A 21,591-nucleotide genomic window follows, 5' to 3' on the forward strand; every position below is an offset into this window, starting at 1 on the left:
AGGTCAGTGCTGAGGAAGTGCTGCACTGTTGGAGGGTCTGTGCTGAGGGAGTGCCACACTGTCGGAGGGTCAGTGCTGAGGGAGTGATGCACTATTGGAAGGTCAGTGCTGAGAGAGTGACACACTGTTGGAGGGTCAGTGCTGAGGGAGTGCCGCACTGTTGGAAGGTCAGTGCTGAGGAAGTGCTGCACTGTTGGAGGGTCTGTGCTGAGGGAGTGCCACACTGTCGGAGGGTCAGTGCTGAGGGAGTGCCGCACTGTTGGAGGGTCAGTGCTGAGGGAGTGCTGCACTGTCAGGGGGTCAATGCTGAGGGAGTGCCGCATTGTCAGAGGGTCAGTACTGAGGGAGTGCTGCACTGTCAGTGGGTCAGTGCTAAGGGACTGCTGCACTGTTGGAGGGTCTGTGCTGAGGGAGTGCCGCACTGTCGGAGGGTCTGTGCTGAGGGAGTGCCGCACTGTCGGAGGGTCTGTGCTGAGGGAGTGCCGCACTGTCGGAGGGTCAGTGCTGAGGGAGTGCCGCACTGTTGGAGGGTCAGTGCTGAGGGGATGCTGCACTGTCAGGGGGTCAATGCTGAGGGAGTGCTGCACTGTCAGAGAGTCAGTGTTTTGAAGATGACCAGATCTGCAATAAGGGTAAAATCAAATAGGAGATATCTGAGGATTGCAGATGCTGAAGATCAGAGTGCTTCAGGCATAAGCCCTTTATCAGGAATGAGGCTTGTGGGCTGGGGTGGGGTGGGGGGAGTGGTGATGGGTGGAAGGTGAGAGATAAATGGGAGGGGGTGGGGCTGAGGGCAGGTAGCTGGGAAGGCGATAAGTAAATAGAGGTGGGGGTAATGGCGATAGGTTGGATGGGAGGGTGGATTAGATAGGTGGGAAGGAAGATGGACAGGTAGGGTGGTTCAAGAGGACAATATCCTCGCCTACTTCTATCTCTGAGAAATAACGACTGAGCTGGGAATAGTGGCTGATGATTTGTTCTTGTCACATTGCTGGGTGCGGTATGCTGCTTCGCTCTAATTGGTTGCTCCATTTCCAATGTAGTTGTGGTTCTGTTCGCCGAGCTGGGAATTTGTGTTGCAGACGTTTCGTCCCCTGTCTAGGTGACATCCTCGTGCTTGGGAGCCTCCTGTGAAGCGCTTCTGTGTTGTTTCCTCAAGGCATGTCCATGGCACTGTTTGGGGAAACTGTTTCTGTTTCATTTTCCGATCGGCTTCAGTAAAGGAACAGTTCATCAGGAATCCCCGCGGAGAGCAGGCACGCTGCTCACTCCAGGGAGGGAGGGAGACAGAGAGAGAGACAGACAGACAGACAGAGAAACACAGAGAGAGAGACAGACAGACAGAGACACAGAGAGAAAGAGGGACAGAGAGAGAAACACACACACACACACACAGAGCGACAGAGAGAGGGACAGAGTGTGAGAGAGAGATAGAGACAGAGAGACACAGAGAGAAAGAGGGACAGAGAGAGAGAGAGACAGTGTGTGAGAGAGACCGAGAGACACAGAGGGACAGAAAGTGTGTGTGAGAGAGAGACAGACATAGAGAGAGAGAAAGACACAGAGAGAGAGAGACAGAGTGTGTGAGAGAAAGACTGTGTGTGTGAGAGAGAAACAGAGAGACAGAGAAAGAGAGAGTGAGAGGCAGAGACACAGAGAGAGGAGTGTGAAAGACACACACAGTGTGAGAGAGAGACAGAAAGAAGCAGAACGTGTGAGAGAGACACACACACAGAGCGTGAGAAAGACACACAGAGAGTGAGAGACAGAGAAACAGAGAGAGCAGGAGAGGGCGGAGACAGGGTGGAGACACAGACACATCAGGATCTGTCAGACCTCCAGCAACACACAGGATCCCAGAGACACAACGGATCCCAGTTCACCGGATCCCAGCAGGACTGTAAAGGACAGGATCCCCGCATTCTGGATCTGGTGCCCGGGCGGGTTGATCCGGACTGGAAGCGGATTGCCTGAAGCTCCCTCCGGCAGTGTGTGCAGCTGCTCTCCCGGCTCCAGGGTCTCTCTCTCTCCCCGGGCTGTGCTTCCCCACCCCCCGGCTCCAGGGTCTCTCTCTCCCCGGACTGTCAGCTGTCCTCCCCAGGCTCTCTGGCTGCAGCAATGCTCTGCAATGTTGCCCTGGCTACTTGGCTGCTAACTGCAGGTGAGTTGCTGCACGAATGGTCTCAGTTAACCAGCTTAACCAGTTAACCCAACCTGAGGGGGAGGGTCGGTGACATTGAGCTGTCTGGATGGTCACTGGGGTAGTTAGATGAATGTGGGGTATCCAATGGAGAGAGTGAATTACTCCATAACACCCCCCACCCAAAGGTCTCCATCTCTCTCCAGTTCAGTTCAGTGTATTATTGGTGACTGTGCCTTGAAGCATGTGGAATCCTTCCCTAAACATCTCCACCTCTCTTCCCCCTTCTTTCAAACAGACCTCTGACATACAAACAACGAACGAGTAGGCCATTCAGCCCTTCGAGCCTTCCCCACCATTAAACACGGTCAGAGCTGATCCGATTTTAACCTGAGCTCGACATTCATGTATATCTTGATCATCTTGCATCCCCCTGGTTCTCAAGAATTGAACATGTTCTAGAGTTCTTTGAGAAGGCAACATTCAGGATTGATAAAGGGGGAATGGTAGGTGTAATATATTTGGATTTTCAGATGGTGTTTGATAAAGTATCACACTTATAGCTACGTCATTAATGCCCATGGTGTCCGTGGTGGTATACCAGTTTGGATAGAGAGGATTGCAAAGTAATTCCCCAAGTCGGGATGGGGGCTACTATGGATCTCAATGACCTGGATGAGGAAAGTGAATGGACTAGCACCAAATTTGTCAATGATACAAAACCAGGTGGGAAAGCAATTGGTGGGGATGGTACAATGAATCTGCAGAGGGCTATACTGTAGACAGGTTATGGATTAGTGGTGCTGGAAGAGCACAGCAGTTCAGGCAGCATCCAAGGAGCAGCAAAATCGACGTTTCGGGCAAAAGCCCTTCATCAGGAATAAAGGCAGTGAGCCTGAAGCGTGGAGAGATAAGCTAGAGGAGGGTAGGGGTGGGGAGAAAGTAGCATAGAGGCAAGTGGGCAAATACTTGGCAGACGGAATATGGGGAAATGTGAGGGTATGCACTTTGGTAGGTAGAGTAGAGAAGCTAAATATGAGTTAAATGGAGAAAGACTGCAGAAAGCTACAGAACGGAGGGATTTGAGATCTTTATGTGTGAATCATAAAAAGCTAGCATCCAAGTTCAACGGGTGATAGAGAAGGTAACTGGAATATTGGTCTCCATTTTAAAGGAAGTGGAGTATAAACGTAGGGAGGTTTTGCTGAAAGTGTATGAAGCACTTGTCAGACCACAGCTGAAATATTGTGAGCAGTTTTGTGCTCTTTTGGGCCTGTCCATGTTGGAATTTAGCTGAGTGAGAGGCCACCTCGTTGAAACATACAAGATTCTTTGGGGAATTGACAGGGTAAGTATGGAGAGGTGTTTCCCCAGTGAGAGAGTTTTCAACCAGAGAGTACAAGTTCAAAATACAGGTTGCACATTTAAGACGGAGATAAGGAGGAATTTAAGACAAAGGTGGTGAAGACGAATTTCTTCTCTCTCAGAGGGGAGTGAATCTGTGGAATTCTTTATCCAGAGAGTTATCTAGACTGGGTCATTGAGTATATTCAAGGCTGAGAAAGACAGATATTTAATCAGGAAGGAAATCAAGGGTTATGGGAAAAAGGATGGAAAGTGGAGTTTAGGATTATCAGATCATCCATTGTATGGTCGAGCAGACTTGATGGGCTGAATGGCCTATTTCTGTTCCTATGTCTTATGGTCTTGCAGGTTTATCAACCTCAGCCTTGAACATATTTACAGATTCTACACCTGCTCCATCCTGAGGAAGAGAATTCCAAAGACTCAGAACCCTCTGAGGGAAGTTAATTGTTTTTCATCTTGGTTTTAAATGGGTGACTGCTAGGTCTGCATTCTCCCATACAGCAAATCTCTTTTCCACACCCACCCAATCAATTTGTTCATCCCAGGGATTAGTCGAGTAAACCATGGCTGAGCTGTTTCCAACGCATGACCATCCTTCTGTAAATACGGCTGACCAGTCCAGTACACAGCCTCACCAATGCCCTGTTAACTGAACCTGGGTGGCTCAGTATGAGATTGTGCCACACAAGCAGCTCTGTGCAGCATGCCACAGGCGCTATGTAAAAGGAAAGTCGGATGTTGCTTCCTGCAAGACTGGTAATACTAGTTTGTGTTAAGCTGGATGGTTTATGTCAGTTAGTGTAACTATAATTGCAAAATAGCTGTCAGCAAATAAGAGCACAGGACAACACATGCTGTTTAAAGTTACAGAGGGGCCACTGACCCATTTGGGGTGCAGATGCTTTCAGTATCGATGGAGAGAGAAACCAGGGCAAAGTTTCACCTCGATGACCCTGTGACAGAGGAGAAAGTGAGGACTGCAGATGCTGGAGATCAGAGCTGAAAATATGTTGCTGGAAAAGCGCAGCAGGTCAGGCAGCATCCAAGGAGCAGGAGAATCGACGTTTCGGGCATAAGCCCTTCTTCAGGAATGAGGAAGGGCTTCATTCCTGAAGAAGGGCTCATGCCCGAAACGTCGATTCTCCTGCTCTTTGGATGCTGCCTGACCTGCTGCGCTTTTCCAGCAACACATTTTCAGCTTTTGACCCTGTGACAGAGTAAGTTAACAGTCTGAAACATTCACATTCTCATCAGCATCCTGTTTGTCAATGGTTTTACAGCTGATATTTGAGGGGATCTCTGATATTGATCACCCACGTGTTTACTTACTCACGTAGTGAGTGGGGCTGGTGTAGTGGTAATGTCACTAAACAAGTAATTCTAGCCCTTGGTGGGGGAGGGGCAGGGGTTCAAATCCCACTGTGGTAGATAGCTAAATTAGATAATTTACTTCAAGAAAGCTGCTCTTGAGGTAACTCTAGAGGTTCATTGTCGCAAAAAACCCAACTGGTTCATTAGGGAAGGAAATCTGCCATCTTTTCTTGGTGTGGCCTACATGTGACTGCACACCCAGCCAATGATACTCACATCCATGAATAGCTTTTTAAAAATTAGATATCTGCGTGGTAGTGATGTGATTACTTTAAAACCTCACCTGACTGTATCCATGTTTTATCTACTCCTTTCCAGATTGACAATACTCATTGAATAGCATTTGGAAACAAAGAGCTTGCATTTATAAAGTACCTTTCAGAGCTGTCCCTGCTCTCATGTCTCCTGGCAATGTTAGTGAGGAGCAAGGGGAGCAGGGGATGCAGGGACAGAAATTCACACCATTGGGACTTTCAGTGCTATCCAAAAGCACTTGAGAACCAATGTGCTGTTGTTTGATATAACAGGAGAGTCATTTGGAGACATAGCAGCTCCAGTAGTGCCTGGCCCTCTGACTCAGCACACTCCACACACCCACTTGTCCCAGAAGCCATCGTAGCTCAAAGCACAGAGATAATAGGGAACACAACGTGTGCAAATGTGAAAACAGGTGGCAGGGTTTTGGAAGAGCACAAGTTTGAGGAGGGGGTGATGTGGGTTACCAACTGGGAGTGCATTGGGATAATCAAGATGATGATCAGACAATCTGAATTTCCTGGTGATATTGGTTAAAGGATAAATATTGACGTCAAGACAACAGAGAGAACCCCACTGACCTGTAAATAATGCCACCGGATCCTTTAAAGCCCCCCGAGAAACCACGCAGGACCCCAGTCTAAAATCTCTTCAGAAAGATGGCACCGGCCCCAGTACTGCATTTGAATGTCAGCCGAGATTTCCTTCTCTAGGATTTAAACCCAAGGCATTCCGACCCTGAGGAACTGAGTCAGCTCTCGACTGAGCTATGATCGAGACAGTTAAAAATCACAAAACACCAGGTTATAATCCAACAGGTTTATTCAGGTGATGAAGGAGCGGCGCTTCGAAAGCTAGTGCTTCCAAATAAACCTGTTGGACTACAACCTGGTGTGGTGCGATTTTTAACTTTGTCCACCCTAGTGCAACACCAGCACCTCCACATCATGATTGAGAAAGACAGATGTCTCAGGGACAGTGTGTTCGACTAAGATTCAGAATTGGGGAATGTCATTGAGGTCAAAACAAGCAAAGATAAGGAGAATATGGAATCTAAACATCTGCACAAAGTCACCAGTTACTGACACAGTAAACAGGCTGTGTTCCCCACTGTGGCTGGGGTAGAGGAGGTGAGGCTTGTATCTGAGACCAGGGAATGGAGTTCATGATGGACTCAGTAGAGAATGACTCAGCCGTCCCAAGGTGCAGCTGCTGGAGGTTAAGATTTGTTTGAACGCACTCAGATTGGGCTTCATCAAGCTGTCAGGACAAATGCTGGAGGGGCAGGTTGTGAGGGTGAGCCTGTTGTCATGTCTCCTGGCAATGTTAGTGAGGAGCAAGGGGAGCAGGGGATACAGGGACAGAAATTCACACCATTGGGACTGATTTCAAATCTTACACCCATCTATCCAGAGGTGAGACAAAGGTGAATGCAGCCTACTGATCACACAGGGAAAACCTCACCCCACAACACGGGAATAAAAATGTTTCACTCTTGCAAAGTTTGAGTGATTTAAGAGAGATTGGAAACTGTCAAAACAATGGTGGAACGTTTTTCACTGAATTCGCTTTGAAGCAGGGTATGAGGAACAAAGGGAAAGCAGACAGGCGGTGTTAATCCCCAACTCCCAAATTACCCCGGTGCACACTTAGAAATGTAGAAGATAGTAGCAGGAGTAGGCCATTCAGCCCTTTGAATTTGTTCTGCCATTCAATATGGTCATGGCTGATCATCCAACGCAGTCCCCTGTTCTTGCTTTCATCCCCATCCCCTTTTGTCCCTTTTGCAATAAGAACCATATCTAACTCCTCTATCTAAAACAAAATTCAGTGGTTTTGCCTGCACCGCTTTCTGTGGTAGGTGATCCTGCACAGTCAAATCACACCAACCTGCCTTAATGCCGTCACTGAAAAAGTGAATTAGCTGAGAGCAAGGGGAGGAAACAAATCTTCGGAATGAAATCTGTGAGTGAGATGAGTGTCACAGGCAAAGGACATACATAGGCAAATCAAGCAAAGGTTTGACCATATATTGAAGCCTTGCTGTGCAGGAGAATAGGACACAGAAATTAGAAGGCAGTTCCCCATTTCTTGTGCTGTGCTGAGGAATGGAACCTTTCTGAATACTGAGAGCTCTTGCTGTTTGACTGGGTAACACAGTGCTGTGAAATGGCATAGCCAGCCAATAACTGGCTCAGTGTGCGTGTAACCTATTACAGAACCAGTATTCCTGGTGTATCCAATCATCACTGTGGGGTAGGTATTTTTCACTTGTATATAAATGGCATGAAATGTTGGCTCCAAGTCTCATCTGTGTCTGAACCTTTAGAACCCAGTGCTGAATTCTCACTGAATTAGATTACTTACAGTGTGGAAACAGACCCTTCGGCCCAACAAGTCCACACCGACCCGCCGAAGCGCAACCCACCCATACCCCTACATTAACCCCTTACCTAACACTATGGGCAATTTAGCATGGCCAATTCACCTGACCCGCACATCTTTGGACTGTGGGAGGAAACCGGAGCACCCGGAGGAAACCCACGCAGACACGGGGAGAACGTGCAAACTCCACACAGTCAGTCACCTGAGTCGGGAATTGAACCCGGGTCTCAGGCGCTGTGAGGCAGCAGTGCTAACCACTGTGCCACCGTGCCGTGCCGAATGTGGGAAAGCAACTACGATAGCCTTCAGTTAGTTACAGAGCAAGCTGGGGCAGTGTTGATGTTGGGGCAATGTCACTGGGCTAGAAGTACAGAGTACTAGGATAAGGCTCTGGGGAATGAGTTCCCATCCTTTCACAGTAGCTGGTTGGAACTAAAAAATTCAATTCGTAATTTTAAAAGTGGCATTCAAAATTAGTCTAGTAATGGTGTCAACAAATCTTTCAACAATTGTTGGAAACCTACATCTTGTTTGTGAATGTCCTGAAGGGAAGGAAATCTGCCATCCTTTTGGAATATTGTGAGCAGTTTTGGGCCCGTGTCTAAGAATGTGCCAGCATTGGAGGGGATCCAAAAGAGGTTTACAGGAACAATCCCGGGGATGAAAAGGCAGAAGAAGACTGGTTGAGGACTCTGGGTTTGTGCTCAATGGAGTTTATAAAGATGAGGGGGGAATCTGATTGAAACTGACAGAATACTGACAGCCTGGATCGAGTGGACATGGAGAAGATTTCCATTAATAGGAGACACCAAGATCTCAGGGCACAGCTTCAGAGTAAAAGAATGACCCTTTAGAACTCAGAAAAGGAGGAATTTCTTCAGCCAGGGGCAGTGGTGGGGGGCGGGGGTGAATTTGTGGAACACATTGCTGCAGAGGGCTGTCGAGGTCATCATTGAGTGTCTTTAAGACTGAGATAGACAGGTTCGTGGTTAGTAACAGGGTCAAGAGTTATGGAGAGAAAGCAGGAGAATGGGATTGAGAAACATATCAGCCATGATCGAATGGCAGAGAAAACCCGATGGGCCGAATGGCTTGCTTCTGCTCCTATTTCTTATGATTTCATGGTCCTTACCCAGGCTGACCTAGATGTGACCCAAGGCCCACAGCAATGCGTTGGCTCTTAATTTGTTTGTCAAAAAGGTAGCTTATTGTCAATACTTTGAGAACAACTAGGGCCAACCATGATTGGTGCCATTGCCAGTGAAAGCTATGTCCTGTGCATGAACAAAAGAAAGAGTCCCCTCCTTATAATGTAGTCCTTGGTGTCCTGGTAACTGTTTGAGTGAACGGATTAGATTACAGTGTGGAAACAGGCCCTTCGGCCCAACAAGTCCACACCGACCTGCCGAAGCGCAACCCACCCAGACCCATTCCCCTACGTTTACCCCTTCACCTAACACTGCAGGCAATTTATCCTGGCCAGTTCACCTAACCTGCACATTTTTGGATTGTGGGAGGAAATCAGAACACCCAGAGGAAACCCACGCAGACACAGGGAGAATGTGCAAACTCCACATACAGAGTCACCTGAGGGCAGGAATTGAACCCGGGTCTCTGGCGCTGTGAGGCAGCAGTGCTAACCACTGTGCCACTATTACTCTTAATATTTACTTGCTGTGAAATAAAGAAATCAAATGATTTGTAACAAACTTTACCTCAAAGATATGTTTGCTCATGTTATATTTGGAGAGCTTTGTGTGAGAGGTATGAATATTCAGTCACAGTTACATGTGAGGGTCACACTAGATAGAACAGCAAATACTGGCGCTTCTCACAAATGCTAGAGTGAATAGCACAACTCACGACAAGATATGTGTTAGTATTGTAACTTTAAAAAAGTTTCATAAATGTATGACTTCTGCTTAGTCACTGAGATGATAATAATTTTGTTAATCTGATTTGATTGATGTCATTGGAGCATTGAACTTTGTAATAACCACAGTAAATGTTTATAGCTTGCTTCCTTACGATTTAGCTATATCCATGTCTTGCCAAATCATGACAAATTAACTCATGCAATTCCACTCAGTGCAATTCACAGCTATGTTTCTTAGTCATTGATTGGTGGCCATTTGGCCCGTCGTGTTTGTGCCAACATAAACTATCCAATTTGTCCCACACCTCCTGCGCTTCCATCATTGCCTGCTTTTTCGTGTATTAACCCATTGCCCCACCTGGAAGTTTCTGTTGAATCTGCTATCTACACCTTTTTAGACAGAGCATTCCAGATCACAACACACGTTGTAAAATAAAATCTCCTAAGGCCAATCTCTACAATTTCTGAAATTAGCTTCAACCCATATCCCTCCTGGCCATAGAAATAGTTTCTCTTCATTTTTTTTTAGATTACTTACAGTGTGGAAACAGGCCCTTCGGCCCAACAAGTCCACACAGACCCTCCAAAGAGCAATCCACCCAGGCCCATTCCCTTACATTTACCCCCTCACCTAACACCACGAGCAATTTAGCATGGCCAATTCATCTGACCTGCACATTTTTTGGACTGTGGGGGGAAACCGGAGCACCCGGAGGAAACCCACACAGACACGAGGAAAATGTGTAAACTCCACACAGACGGTTGCCTGAGGCGGGAATTGAACCCGGGTCTCTGGTGCTGTGAGGCAGCAGTGCTAACCACTGTCAATTAAAACCCTTGTATTATTTTGTACACCTCCATCAAAACCCTCTCACTCGAAGGAACACAAGTTGTAGGAACAGGGCGAGGCTGTTCAACTCATTGAGGCTGTTCTGCCCTCACCTAGATCAAGGATGATCTTTGACCTCAATGCCCATTTTCCTACACTATCCCACTATCCCTCGATATCTTCAATATCTAGAAACTATCAATGTCTGCCTTGAACAAACTCAATGAATGAACCCCCATTGGGATAGAGAATTCCAAAGGTGTACCACCCTCTGAGTGAAGAAATTGCTCCTCTCTCCTGTCTGAAATAACCTAACTCTTATTCTGAGACTGTGTTGCCTGGTTCTAGATTCACATCCCTCTGCCCTTGTCCAGTTCTGGAAGAGTTTTGTACACTTCAGTCAGATCGCCTCCCATTCTCCTACATTTCGAGAATCCAGACACATAGACAGGAAAAACAACTGCAGCTCCACCAGTCTCTGTAGCTAACTCAAGAACCCTCATCTCCTGACCTAATTGAGTAAAAGCTGCTCTGAATCTTCTCCAAGAATTGCAGATTATTTTCCAAACTGATTCTGTTCAGCAACTTCATTCTGTTTACTTTGCAGCGTTTAGTTTTAGGATTTCAATGACAGAACATACAACAGAACCAGTGTCCCTGAGTTTGGAACCCAGAAATGGTTCAGAGGCAAGTCCATTTATCATCTCTCAATCTGCCACCCAAACATCACTTACAACCGACACTGTATCGAGTGCCAATGGACCCCATGAAGGTACTGCATCCAGCCTTGCTGCTACAGTATCCACAAGCACCAACGCTGCTGGCACAGAGAGATCTACTTCAACAAACTCAATCACTACTAGAGGGTTATCAACAGTGACAACAGTAAGAGATACCAAGGATGTTGCTACACATTCCCAACAAGTCCTTATATTTGAAACAGGGACAACAGATGCTACAAGTAAGCCACAGTCAACTTTAAATTATTCAACAGATACAAGTCCATCATTGTCCATATCAACCTCAGCCCAAAAAACAGATCAATTCTCTACATCACCAACTGCTGCCACTTCCCAAACTACAGTGAGCTCACAGCCTCCTTCAAGTTTATCCCCATCAACTGACATCAGCACACCACCATCAAAGTCAACAATTATCAATGTACCAACGTCAACGTCAACTTTCAACGCGTCTACAAGTTTAGGACAGTTATCTACCCCAGTCCAAGTGCTCCCAGCATCTACTTCAGTCCAAACTGCAGGAAAATCGAGTACACAGTTCAGTTCAACCATTGCCCAGACCGTAGCTACTACAAGTCTACCAGAGACTTCCAGCACTGTCAATCAACAAACCGAACCAACATCTGTACCAACTGTAACTTCCACTGCACCCCAGACAGAAACCAGCATGACGACATTGGAAACCACTTCTGTCATGAGTGAAAAGGAAACAGTTGCTGTGATCTCAACCTCTTTGTCTTCATTGTCGACTCCAACACCATCAGCTTTACCTGAACTGACTTCAAAAACCTCTGTCAACACAGCAACCCGTCCAACCCAGGAATCCACTGCAAACACTGAAGGATTCCCAAACCATTCGAGTGCAGGTGAGTGAAAACAATCCTCATTGCTGCCTCATGAACAGAAATAGATACTTGAGTAGGTTTTAGCTTAATTGTTAGCAAAATTGATCATGTGTTACAGCCATGTATTCTGCAACTTTGACATGGAACCATATGGAATGTGCATCACAGCTAAACACTGTTCAGCTGTTAGTCATGGCCTACAGAAACTTCCATCCCTTCAATTTATTCATCTCACCCTATCACACATTTCTCTCATGATGTGGAGGTGCCAGTGTTGGACTGGGGTGTACAAAGCTAAAAATCACACAACACCAGGTTATAGTCCAACAGGTTTATTTGAAAGCACTAGCTTTCGGACCATCTCTCCTTCATCAGATGGTTATGAAGCTTAAACCACCTGATGAAGGTGCAGACTCCGAAAGCTAGTGCTTCCAAATGAACCTGGTGTCTAACCTGGTGTGGTCTGATTTTTGACATTTCTCTCATCCTTTCCTCACTTTCTGCCAATCTAGCTTCCCTTTAGAAACAGGGTTAGGGTTAACATTACCATTCACTTTGACCACTTTGTGTGTGAGTGAGTTCCTCATTCTCACCGGTCTCTGGTTAAAGAGACTTCTCCTGAATTCCCCATTGGGCTTATTAGTGACTCTTTTACCTTCATCAATGACTTTCCCACAAGTGGAAACATTCTTTCTATACATCCATCCTTACAAACTCCTTCACAATTTGAAAGACCTCTATCAGATTATCCCTCAGCTAGAGTACAGAGGCCCAGACACTTCAGTCTTTCCTCAGAGTCATAGCCTCTCAGTTCTGATTTCATCCCTTGTAAACTGTTGCCTGCACCTTTTGCAGTCCTTATCAATAGCCTTTTTGTGATTTGTACATTCTATGACCTGGAGGAAACCCACGCAGATGCAGGGAGAATTTTGTGATTCACTTTGGGAAGACTAACAGGAAGGCAGAATATTGGGTCAATGGAAAGATTCTTGGTAGTGTTGATGTGCAGAAGGATCTGGGAGTCCATGTACATAGATCCCTGAAAGTTGCCACCCAAATTGATAATGCTGTTAAGGCAGCATACAGTGTGTTAGGTTTCATTGGTAGAGGGATTGAGTTCCGGAGCCGTGATGTCATGCTGCAACTATACAAAATGTGAGTGCAGCTGCACTTGGAATATTGTGTACAGTTCTGGTCACCCCATTACAGGAAGGATGTGGAAGCATTGGAAAAGGTGCAGAGGAGATTTACCAGGATGTTGCCCGGTCTGGAGGGAAGGTTATATGCGGAAAGGCTGGGAGACTTGGGTCTGTCTCATTGGAGAGAAGAAGGCTAAGAGGAGATTTGATACAGACATACAAGATGATCAAAGGATTAAATAGGGTGGACAGTGAGAGTCTTTTTCCTAGGGTGATGGCATCGGCTTGTATGAGGGGGCATAGCTACAAATTGAGGGGTGATAGATTTAAGACAGATTCCTTCCTCAGAGGGTGGTAAGGGTGTGGAATGCCCTACCTGCCAATGTAGTTAACTCAGTCACATTAGGGGCGTTTAAACAATCCTTGGATAAGCACATGGATGATGATGGGAAAGCATAGGGGGATGGGCTTAGATTAGCTCACAGGTCAGTGCTATATTGAGAGCCGAAGGGCCTGTTCTGTTCTATGTTCTATTTGCAAACTCCACACAGACAGTCACCTGAGGCTGGAATCGAACCCGGGTCCCTGGTGCTGTGAGACAGCTGTGCTGACCGCTGAACCAGCGTGCCATCCTTATATCTCAATGTTTATAATCAGTTGAAATTACTTCTATTTCTTTCCTTATGTAAATGCTGAAGAAATTTCTGCATTTGCAAGTTTTTGTAACACTCACCCATGTGCTTGTTTCTGTTTCCTCCCCCAGGAAGTGTAGCAGCAGTCTCTGTAGTGGTTATCTTAGCAGTGTTGGTCTTACTTGGAGGATTCATCTACTTTAAATTAAGGTAAAGGCCACATGAATTCTGTCTGTCACTGATAAACCATCCAGTTACACTATGTTCTGGTCGTCCCATTACAGGAAGGATGTGGAAGAATTGGAAAAGCTGCAGAGGAGATTTACCAGAATGTTGCCTGGTCTGGAGCGAAGGCTTCAGTGCAGTTTTATTTTTTGGTAATGGCTCTGTCACATCCTTTGGGATTTTACATACTATGCTTTCTCCATTTTAACACAGGAGAAAAGCTGGGCTTTAACTCCTTAAATCAGAGGTGAAGATTTAAGAGAGTTGTTTGAAATTGCAAAGTAGCTTTGTTAGAAGGAGAAAGTGCTTACAATATTAGCATTGCCAGCCACGCAGAGTTATGTGAGCTGAAATTCTTATAATGATTCATTGTAAAATGAATAACAATTTTTCATCAAATTGATTTGATTAAAAATAATTGATCCTTTGGTGATACAAAACTTGAGTAATACTGGGGAAGAGCCAAGCTGTGTGCTTTTTGGTGTTCCCTTTGGAATCTGTCAGTCTTGCCTTGGTCCTGATGAAGTGTCAGATGAAAGATTTTAATCTCTTACCTATTTCTCAACAATACACATGTGCTCTAATGTGTGCTTTCAAGATAATTGGAGAATTATGTTACAACTTATAGGTTGCCCTCTCAAAGATATCTCTCATTTCTTGTAGAAATTCTGGGTATGGACGACTGCTGGATGATCAGGACTATGGGACATGGGGTAATTACAATAACCCTTTGTATGATGATTCTTAAGAAGACACACTGGCTTTCTAGGTTTGTTTTTATCCAACCATCTAATGAAAAGTGTTGTTTTTTTTATTTGTTGAGAAAACTTGGCCAAACATAATTGAATTTCTTCGATTTCTTCCCATTTATTTTGTTCTGATTTAAATTTGTTCATCCTCTTCTGAATTCCCTCTGTTATGCAAAATGGTGGATTCCTCACACACATCATCATCATCATCATGACGAAGAGATGCAGTAAATAGTTGAGACAAATGAAGATTTTCCGAGTATTCCTAAGTTAAGGATGATGTTAGTGCTGCAGTAATTCCTGTTCTCAGCAGTCCTTCTATACAAACACCACCAAACAAAAAACAACATTGAAATGATTACAGGGGACTGAAATAAGATTCAGTGTGCTGCTGACACATTTTGAACATCTTCACGAGACTTCAATTTTATTTTGAAACCTGGATTGGTGATCAACTAAGAGATTCCAGGAATTGTGACTCTTGAATGGAATTCCTGTTCAGGTTTCTGTCTTGCTGTATAACTGTGTGTGTGTGTGTGGCTGTCACCAGGTTACTCATAACTCAGCGTTGACTTTCCAAAAGTAATTTCATCGCAGTTCAGTTTCCAGCCCAGAGCTTTGACGGCGATAAATGAGAGATGGGGATTTTGAGGTTTAACGCAGCACCATCTTCAGCAGTTCCCCTGGCATTACATACTGTTGACAAGGATCCATGCTGCCACGGGTACATGACCAAATCCCTCCTTCACAGTTTTTGAGAATCATTTCTTTTCAAATTCCTTCATGGTGACAGTGGTAATGTCAGTATGTGTTGCCCATCCATGTTGCCCTTGAACTGTGTGGCTTGTTCAGCCATTTCAATCAAGAGTCGCCCACGTTGCTATGGGCCTGGAGTCACATTTAGGCTGGGCCAGGTAAGGATGGCTCATTTCCTTCCCTAAAGGACATTTAATTACTGCCTCCAATAACTATGAAAATACCCCACAGTTACAATAACTTGATGAATCTGTGAAATAATGTGTGGTCAGAAATTGATAGGAAGTGGTTAGGTGTTGTTTTGATAATCATTTCAATATAAGTCTTGTGTGATATCTTACATGCAAATCACTGAGGTTTCTAAAAAAGCAGAATCAATTGAAACAGACTGTTTAAAAACTTGGCTGATTATTTAATGTATTTCATGTCAGCTACACAGTGTGTGGAGGCAGTAACTTATAGTTCAGTCAGATGACTGGATATTTTTAAGCTGTTGGAACCCAAGCCAGTATTCATTTGCAAATTCCAGTTACACTTCCAGAAATACACAACCTCATAAAATACAGCAGGATCACGGGATGGTACTTGGGAAATAAATCTTGTAAATGATGCAGCAGGTCAGATGACACGAGATTTGCTGATGAGACTAAGTTATTTAGCAAAGTGATGTGATTAACAGAAACTGATCACAATGGACAGATTGGGGCAGGTTGAGGAGCACAGCAAGGACAGAGTTCTTTTTGAAATGAGAAAGAGGAACAGGAGCTATTAATATTGATTCATTCACGGGATGTGGGTGTCACTGGTTGGTCAGCATTTACTACTATCCCTAATTGTCCAGAGGGCATTGCTGTGGGTCAGGAGTCATGTGTAGGCCAGACCAGGTAAGGATAGAAGTTTCCTGAAGGATATTCGTGAACTTGATGGGTTTTTATGCCAACCAGCATGACTCGGCCACTTTATATATCTATTCCTGACTTTTATTGAATTCAAATTTCCACCATTCACCATGTTCCCAGAACATCAAGCTGGGGTTCTGGATTCCTAATCCAGTGACATTATCACCTCCCCCGTTTGAGGTGGGAATTCATGTGATAAAATCTCCAGGGATATGTCATGCCTGAGTTAGTGACCCAACATCCAGAACTGTCACCCAAACAGATGATGCTGAAACAGGAAACAGCCTCACCTCAGCCCCTGGGTCCTGGCCCAGTGTCTGCTGTTTACTGAAACTGAACACACCTGCTCCAGCACCGCAGCCTCTTTGTGCCTGACTTTGGCCCAATTAAGTCGGTGGGGAAATAAACACCCATTTTTCATCCAAACTAATCCTAATGGTTGGAGGGCAGAAGTGGCAACTTTACAGACCCTCTTTGTAGCCTGAGCTGATCAACCCAGCTGATTAAATTCTTATTGCGGTCTCACGAGTGTTTCCATGATATCATTGTTTTGCAATGGGTAGCAATGATATGTTATTTAGATTGTGAGGTTAAAGGTCGACACAATCAACTTGGATGGATTGGTTAAAGTACAGATCAACTAATGGAATAGCAGGACAAGGCAGAAGGTTGAAAGGCCTCCTCCAGTTCAGATAACTCCTTACCAGATACAATCTGGAGTTCTGAATGATCATTTTTGACAGTAGAATTAATTGGCCAAAGTTTATAATCCAGGAATCGTGAGGATGGTGTTTGAACTACCAGGTAAATTCTCACACGGTGCTGGATTCAAACAGCGTGAGCCTATAATCTCAGTCTGAGAGGGAATCAGGAAGTGTTGCTGAATATACATTAAACGAGGTTTTATCATAAGTACAGAATGATTGCACATGATCATTCGGGGCATGGATAGGGTAAAAAGGTGAAGTCTTTTCCCTGGGGTGGGGGAGTCCAGAACAAGAGGGCATAGGTTTAGGGTGGGAGGGGAAAGATATAAAAGGGGCCTAAGGGGCAACTCTTTCACACAGAGGGTGGTACGTATATGGAATGAGCTGCCAGAGGAAGTGGTAGAGGCTGGTACAATTACAATGTTTAAGAGGCATTTGGATGGGTATAGGAATAGGAATGGTTTAGAGGAATATGGTCTGGGTGTTGGCAGGTGGGACTAGATTAGGTTGGTATGTCTGGTCAGCATGGATGGGTTGGACCGAAGGGTCTGTTTCCATGCTGTACATCTCCATGACTGACATGACAGTAGATCGGGAATTTCCTTGCGATGCAAAGAGGAAGTAGAAAGGAATTTCGCAATTATTTTTGGTATACTTAACATATTACAGTTTCTGGTATCATTCAGGAACAGATAATAAGGTCATTTATCACAAAGGGATGAACCCACAGCCCCTCAGGCCATATTAGGTACAGGTGTGTTGGGGTGAGGCTAAAGTCAGAAGTCACATGACACCAGATTATAATCCAACATCTTTATTTGAAATCACAAGCAGCTCCGTTGGACTGTAACCTGGTGTCAAATGAGTTCTGACCTCCACACCAGGGGTGAGGGTAGGCTCAGCACTGAGGGCACACAGCACTTTGGGAAGTTTGAGGTGGGAGGTAAAACTGACTCCCTGTCCCCATGGACCCTCAGGTCAGTGTAAACAATCCTGTGACATCATTTCAAACAAGAGCAGGTGAGTTTTCTCCCGTGCCCTGAGTTACTAGGGCAGACAGTCCAGGCATTGTCATGTGTGCAGAGTGTCTGCTACAGCACAGACCTCATTGACTGTGAAGCATTTTCAGATAGCCTCACGCTGCTGAAGGGGCTGATTTTCTCCTTATCTGTTGCACTAGTTAGTTCTTGGAGGAACGAAAATCCCTAAAAATAAAGTGATCCCTGAAAGATTTGTCATGTTTGAGCTATTAGCACACATTCACGCTGGGAATGTTGCAATGTGCCTTGCCCTTTTGAAAGATTAAACCATGCTATTTTTAATGTAAATGTGTTGTAACTGGTATATATGACGTTATTTGCACTATGTACAAGAGTCTGTGTAAATGCTTTGTTTGGCCTTTGAGACAGCTCTACACTGTCTTTCACAGGAAACCTGTATCAGAGCAAAGAGTTGACTGATATTAAATTGGAAACCTGTTGCAAAATATTTATATCTTACTCTTTGCTATTTGTGAACAATCAATGAACGTATTGAGAGAGAACATGCAATGACTATCACTTGAGTGTGATTAATGGATTCATTGTGAAATTTTATGGAATGTAATAAACTTCTTTGTAATTACACCGAGTTATGGCCAGACCCTCACATTTCAAATTTCAGCTTCTAAGGAAGTTCATAAAGAAAGGGAAAAGTGTTTCAGTTCATGGATCAGATTGATATTCACAGGAAGAACTGTAGATAAGGCTGCAGTGTTGGATTGGGTATTCTGATGGTCATGAGGATTATTTTTTATGCTAAATGTAGGGTCTAATAATAACCATGACTGAGGACATACTGAGGAAACTCCACTCAGTGGGCGGCATGTGACACAGTGGTTAGCACTGCTGCCTCACTGCGCCAGAGACCGGAGTTCAATTCCCGCCTCAGGCGACTGACTGTGTGGAGTTTGCACATTCTCCCCGTGTCTGCGCAGGTTTCCTCCCACAATCCAAAAATGTGCAGGTTAGGTGAATTGGCCATGTTAAATTGCCCATAGTGTTAGGTGAAGGGGTAAATGTAGAGATATGGGTGTGTTACGCTTCGGCGGGTTGGTGTGGACTTGTTGGGCCGAAGGGCCTGTTTCCACACTGTTAGTAATCTAATCTAATCCACTCAAAGGGGACTGGTCAAGGTCAACAACAGAGCAATGTTGGAGATAGAAATTGAACAGTGAATACTTTCTGTCCCCAGATGAGTCTGTTCCCCATTGCTGATTGTGAGCAAGTCCCACCATTCAATTAGACACTGCAGCTCTGCTGCTTAACTCCATCAACACAACTTGCTTTTGTAACAATATTACATAAAATCTACAATCCTAACCATTCTTTACAATCTCCTGCATGGCATCTTGTACTACATCGCTCCATCGGATTCTATAGGTTACTGTGTAGGAACAATGAACCGGAGCCATGTTCGGATCAATCATGACCTCAATGGATGGATTGGACAGGCTCAAGGCACTGAATGGCCTCCTGCTGTTCCTTTATTCCTTACATCAGCACACCTGGATCCAAGTTATAATAGTTTGAGCTCTTCACCCTCACTTACTTTGACACATTCCTCAATAAATACCCTTTGTGTTAATTCTTTCACCTCCTTGACATCCAAGAGAAGAGAATAGAGGAAACAAGAATTTAAGTTCTCTCTGTGCCTCTTTCTACTTGCTCTTTTGTTCAATAACTTTATGGATGATTGATCCTTCCTCGAGTCTACTTATCTCTCCTGTCCCCGTCTCCCCCCGATTCTCTTGGAGCCCAACAACAACTTCAAATTCCTACTGTTAGCTCACAAAAAAGAAAATCCTCTGAAAGGCAACAGAAACTCCAGTAAGCTGCCAATCCTCCAGCCTTGTCCTTGAGATTCTGGAATGAAAAGGTTTAGAAAAATGAAAAGATGATGAAATCGAAATATATAAAATTCTGAGGGGGCTTGACAAGGTCAAAGCCGAGAGGTTATATTCCCCTGGGCTGCGAAGAACACAGGGACACAGTCAGTGGAGAGTGAGGTGAGGAGAAATACCTGCACTCAAACAGCCGTGATCCTTTGGAGATCTTCCCCAGTTGTGGAATTTCAATTGTTGATAGATTTAAGGCTGAGATTGATAAATGTCTGGGTTAAAAGCAAAATGCAAGATATCAGGAAAGTACTAGAAGGTGGCGTCAAGGCAGTTATCAGTGATGACCCTGGTGAAGGGTAGAATTAGCTCAGGGCCAAATGGCTGACTGGTTCTTATGCTCTTATGTATTAAAGATTAATTGTCAGCAATTCAAAAGAAAAATATTAGTCTAACAATTCTTAGATTATTCTTAAACTGCTTTAATTCAGTTAGGAGATACAAAAGAAGGGAGATTTGGAGAGTGACAGGGAGAAGATTTTGATACGCGGTGTAGGGATAAAATCTCCAAGAATGTGTTCAGTCCAAGGTTGGCAAGCCAGAATCAAAACACATAGTGTTGATCCACAGTAAAGGAGGTTGATAAAGTTCCAAAGAGAGGATGTCTGGGAGAGAAGGTTAGCACAGGGCAGTGACATTTAGACTGTCTCGTTGGCATAACAAGTTTCCCGTGTTGTTTCATCAGATATTATAAAATGCCTTTGCATATTTACAAAACTTTGCATGAAAGAGAAGACATCACCTTTACAGAGACAATGACGTCTCCCAATGAAGGTCCTAAATGTTGTCAATGCGAGTTTGCAGTGAGTACAGTAGGCAAGTGGTGGGTTTAGGGTGTTGGGAGCATGGATTAGTTTATTTACAACAGCTCTTTTTTGGAAGGTCAGTGGTGATGGGAGGAGGTGACTGTAGGTTGGATTCTACCTTCCAAACCCTTCACCACCTGCATCCAGGACAACAGCAGCAGATATATGTGAACACCACCTCCTGCAAGTTCCCCTCCAAACCACTTACCATCTTGACTTGGAAATATATCGCTGTTCCTTCACTGTCGCTGGGTCAGAATCCTGGAATTCCATCCCGAAAGGCATTGTGGGTCTACCTACAGCACATGGACTGCAGCGGTTCAAGAAGGCAGCTCACCCCCAACTTCTCAACAGGGGGCAACTAGGGATAGATAATAAATGCTGGTCCAGCCAGTGACGCACAGGCATGAACTCAGAGGTACAATTCCTCTCCCGCATCTGCACTGAACTGCTATCACCACTACCTTCCCTACTGCCTCCTTTCCCCCACCCCAAATTACCTGGCCCTCACTTTACAGGCTTTACATGTGGCCCATCTCTCTGCAGCTGAAATAACTCCCAGAGGCTGGTATCCCGTCACCAAGCCCCCCTTTATTTACACAGGGAGAGTCCTTCATACTGATCTAGCTCCCTCAGAGCCAGCTCTCAGAGTGAGCAGAACCTCTGACACTCCTTTTTATATCTGTCAGCCAGGGCTCCCTGACTGGAACAGATTAACAGCCCCATTCAGGGAAAGCATACTATATGAGGTCCACCTGACTGACCTCATTTCAATCACTACAGGAGGGACTGTCAGAAATCCAAGTCTCCATCTGCCTCATGAACAAACTTCCTTCCGATCAGCACCTGATGTGCATTTGCAAAAAAAAATGAGGCACTGATTAAATTGAATTAAATTGAACTGCGTTAAATTCAGATAATGGTTTGACATAGT

General features: G+C 44.9%; 1 protein-coding gene across 3 annotated transcripts; it reads left to right on the forward strand.

Moving 5' to 3' along the window:
• The first annotated feature begins 1,053 nt into the window (after positions 1 to 1,053).
• On the forward strand, positions 1,054 to 18,486 carry LOC132833399 (prostate androgen-regulated mucin-like protein 1 homolog). 3 transcript variants are annotated; one of them, XM_060851636.1, is made up of 5 exons: positions 1,054 to 2,161; positions 10,832 to 11,830; positions 13,712 to 13,790; positions 14,469 to 14,574; positions 14,775 to 18,486. In XM_060851636.1, the coding sequence occupies exons 1-4, from the start codon at positions 2,119 to 2,121 to the stop codon at positions 14,551 to 14,553; spliced, it is 1,206 nt and encodes a 401-aa protein (XP_060707619.1). In that variant the 5' UTR covers positions 1,054 to 2,118; the 3' UTR covers positions 14,554 to 14,574; positions 14,775 to 18,486. The 3 variants fall into 3 exon arrangements, with proteins under 3 accessions (XP_060707619.1, XP_060707618.1, XP_060707620.1); XM_060851635.1 differs by having other exon boundaries at positions 14,469 to 18,486; XM_060851637.1 differs by lacking the exon at positions 1,054 to 2,161 and adding an exon at positions 2,624 to 2,646 and having other exon boundaries at positions 14,469 to 18,486.
• The last annotated feature ends 3,105 nt before the right edge of the window (positions 18,487 to 21,591 follow it).

This window comes from Hemiscyllium ocellatum, chromosome 36 (assembly GCF_020745735.1).
Source record: "Hemiscyllium ocellatum isolate sHemOce1 chromosome 36, sHemOce1.pat.X.cur, whole genome shotgun sequence".
Classification (NCBI taxonomy): Eukaryota; Metazoa; Chordata; class Chondrichthyes; order Orectolobiformes; family Hemiscylliidae; genus Hemiscyllium; species Hemiscyllium ocellatum.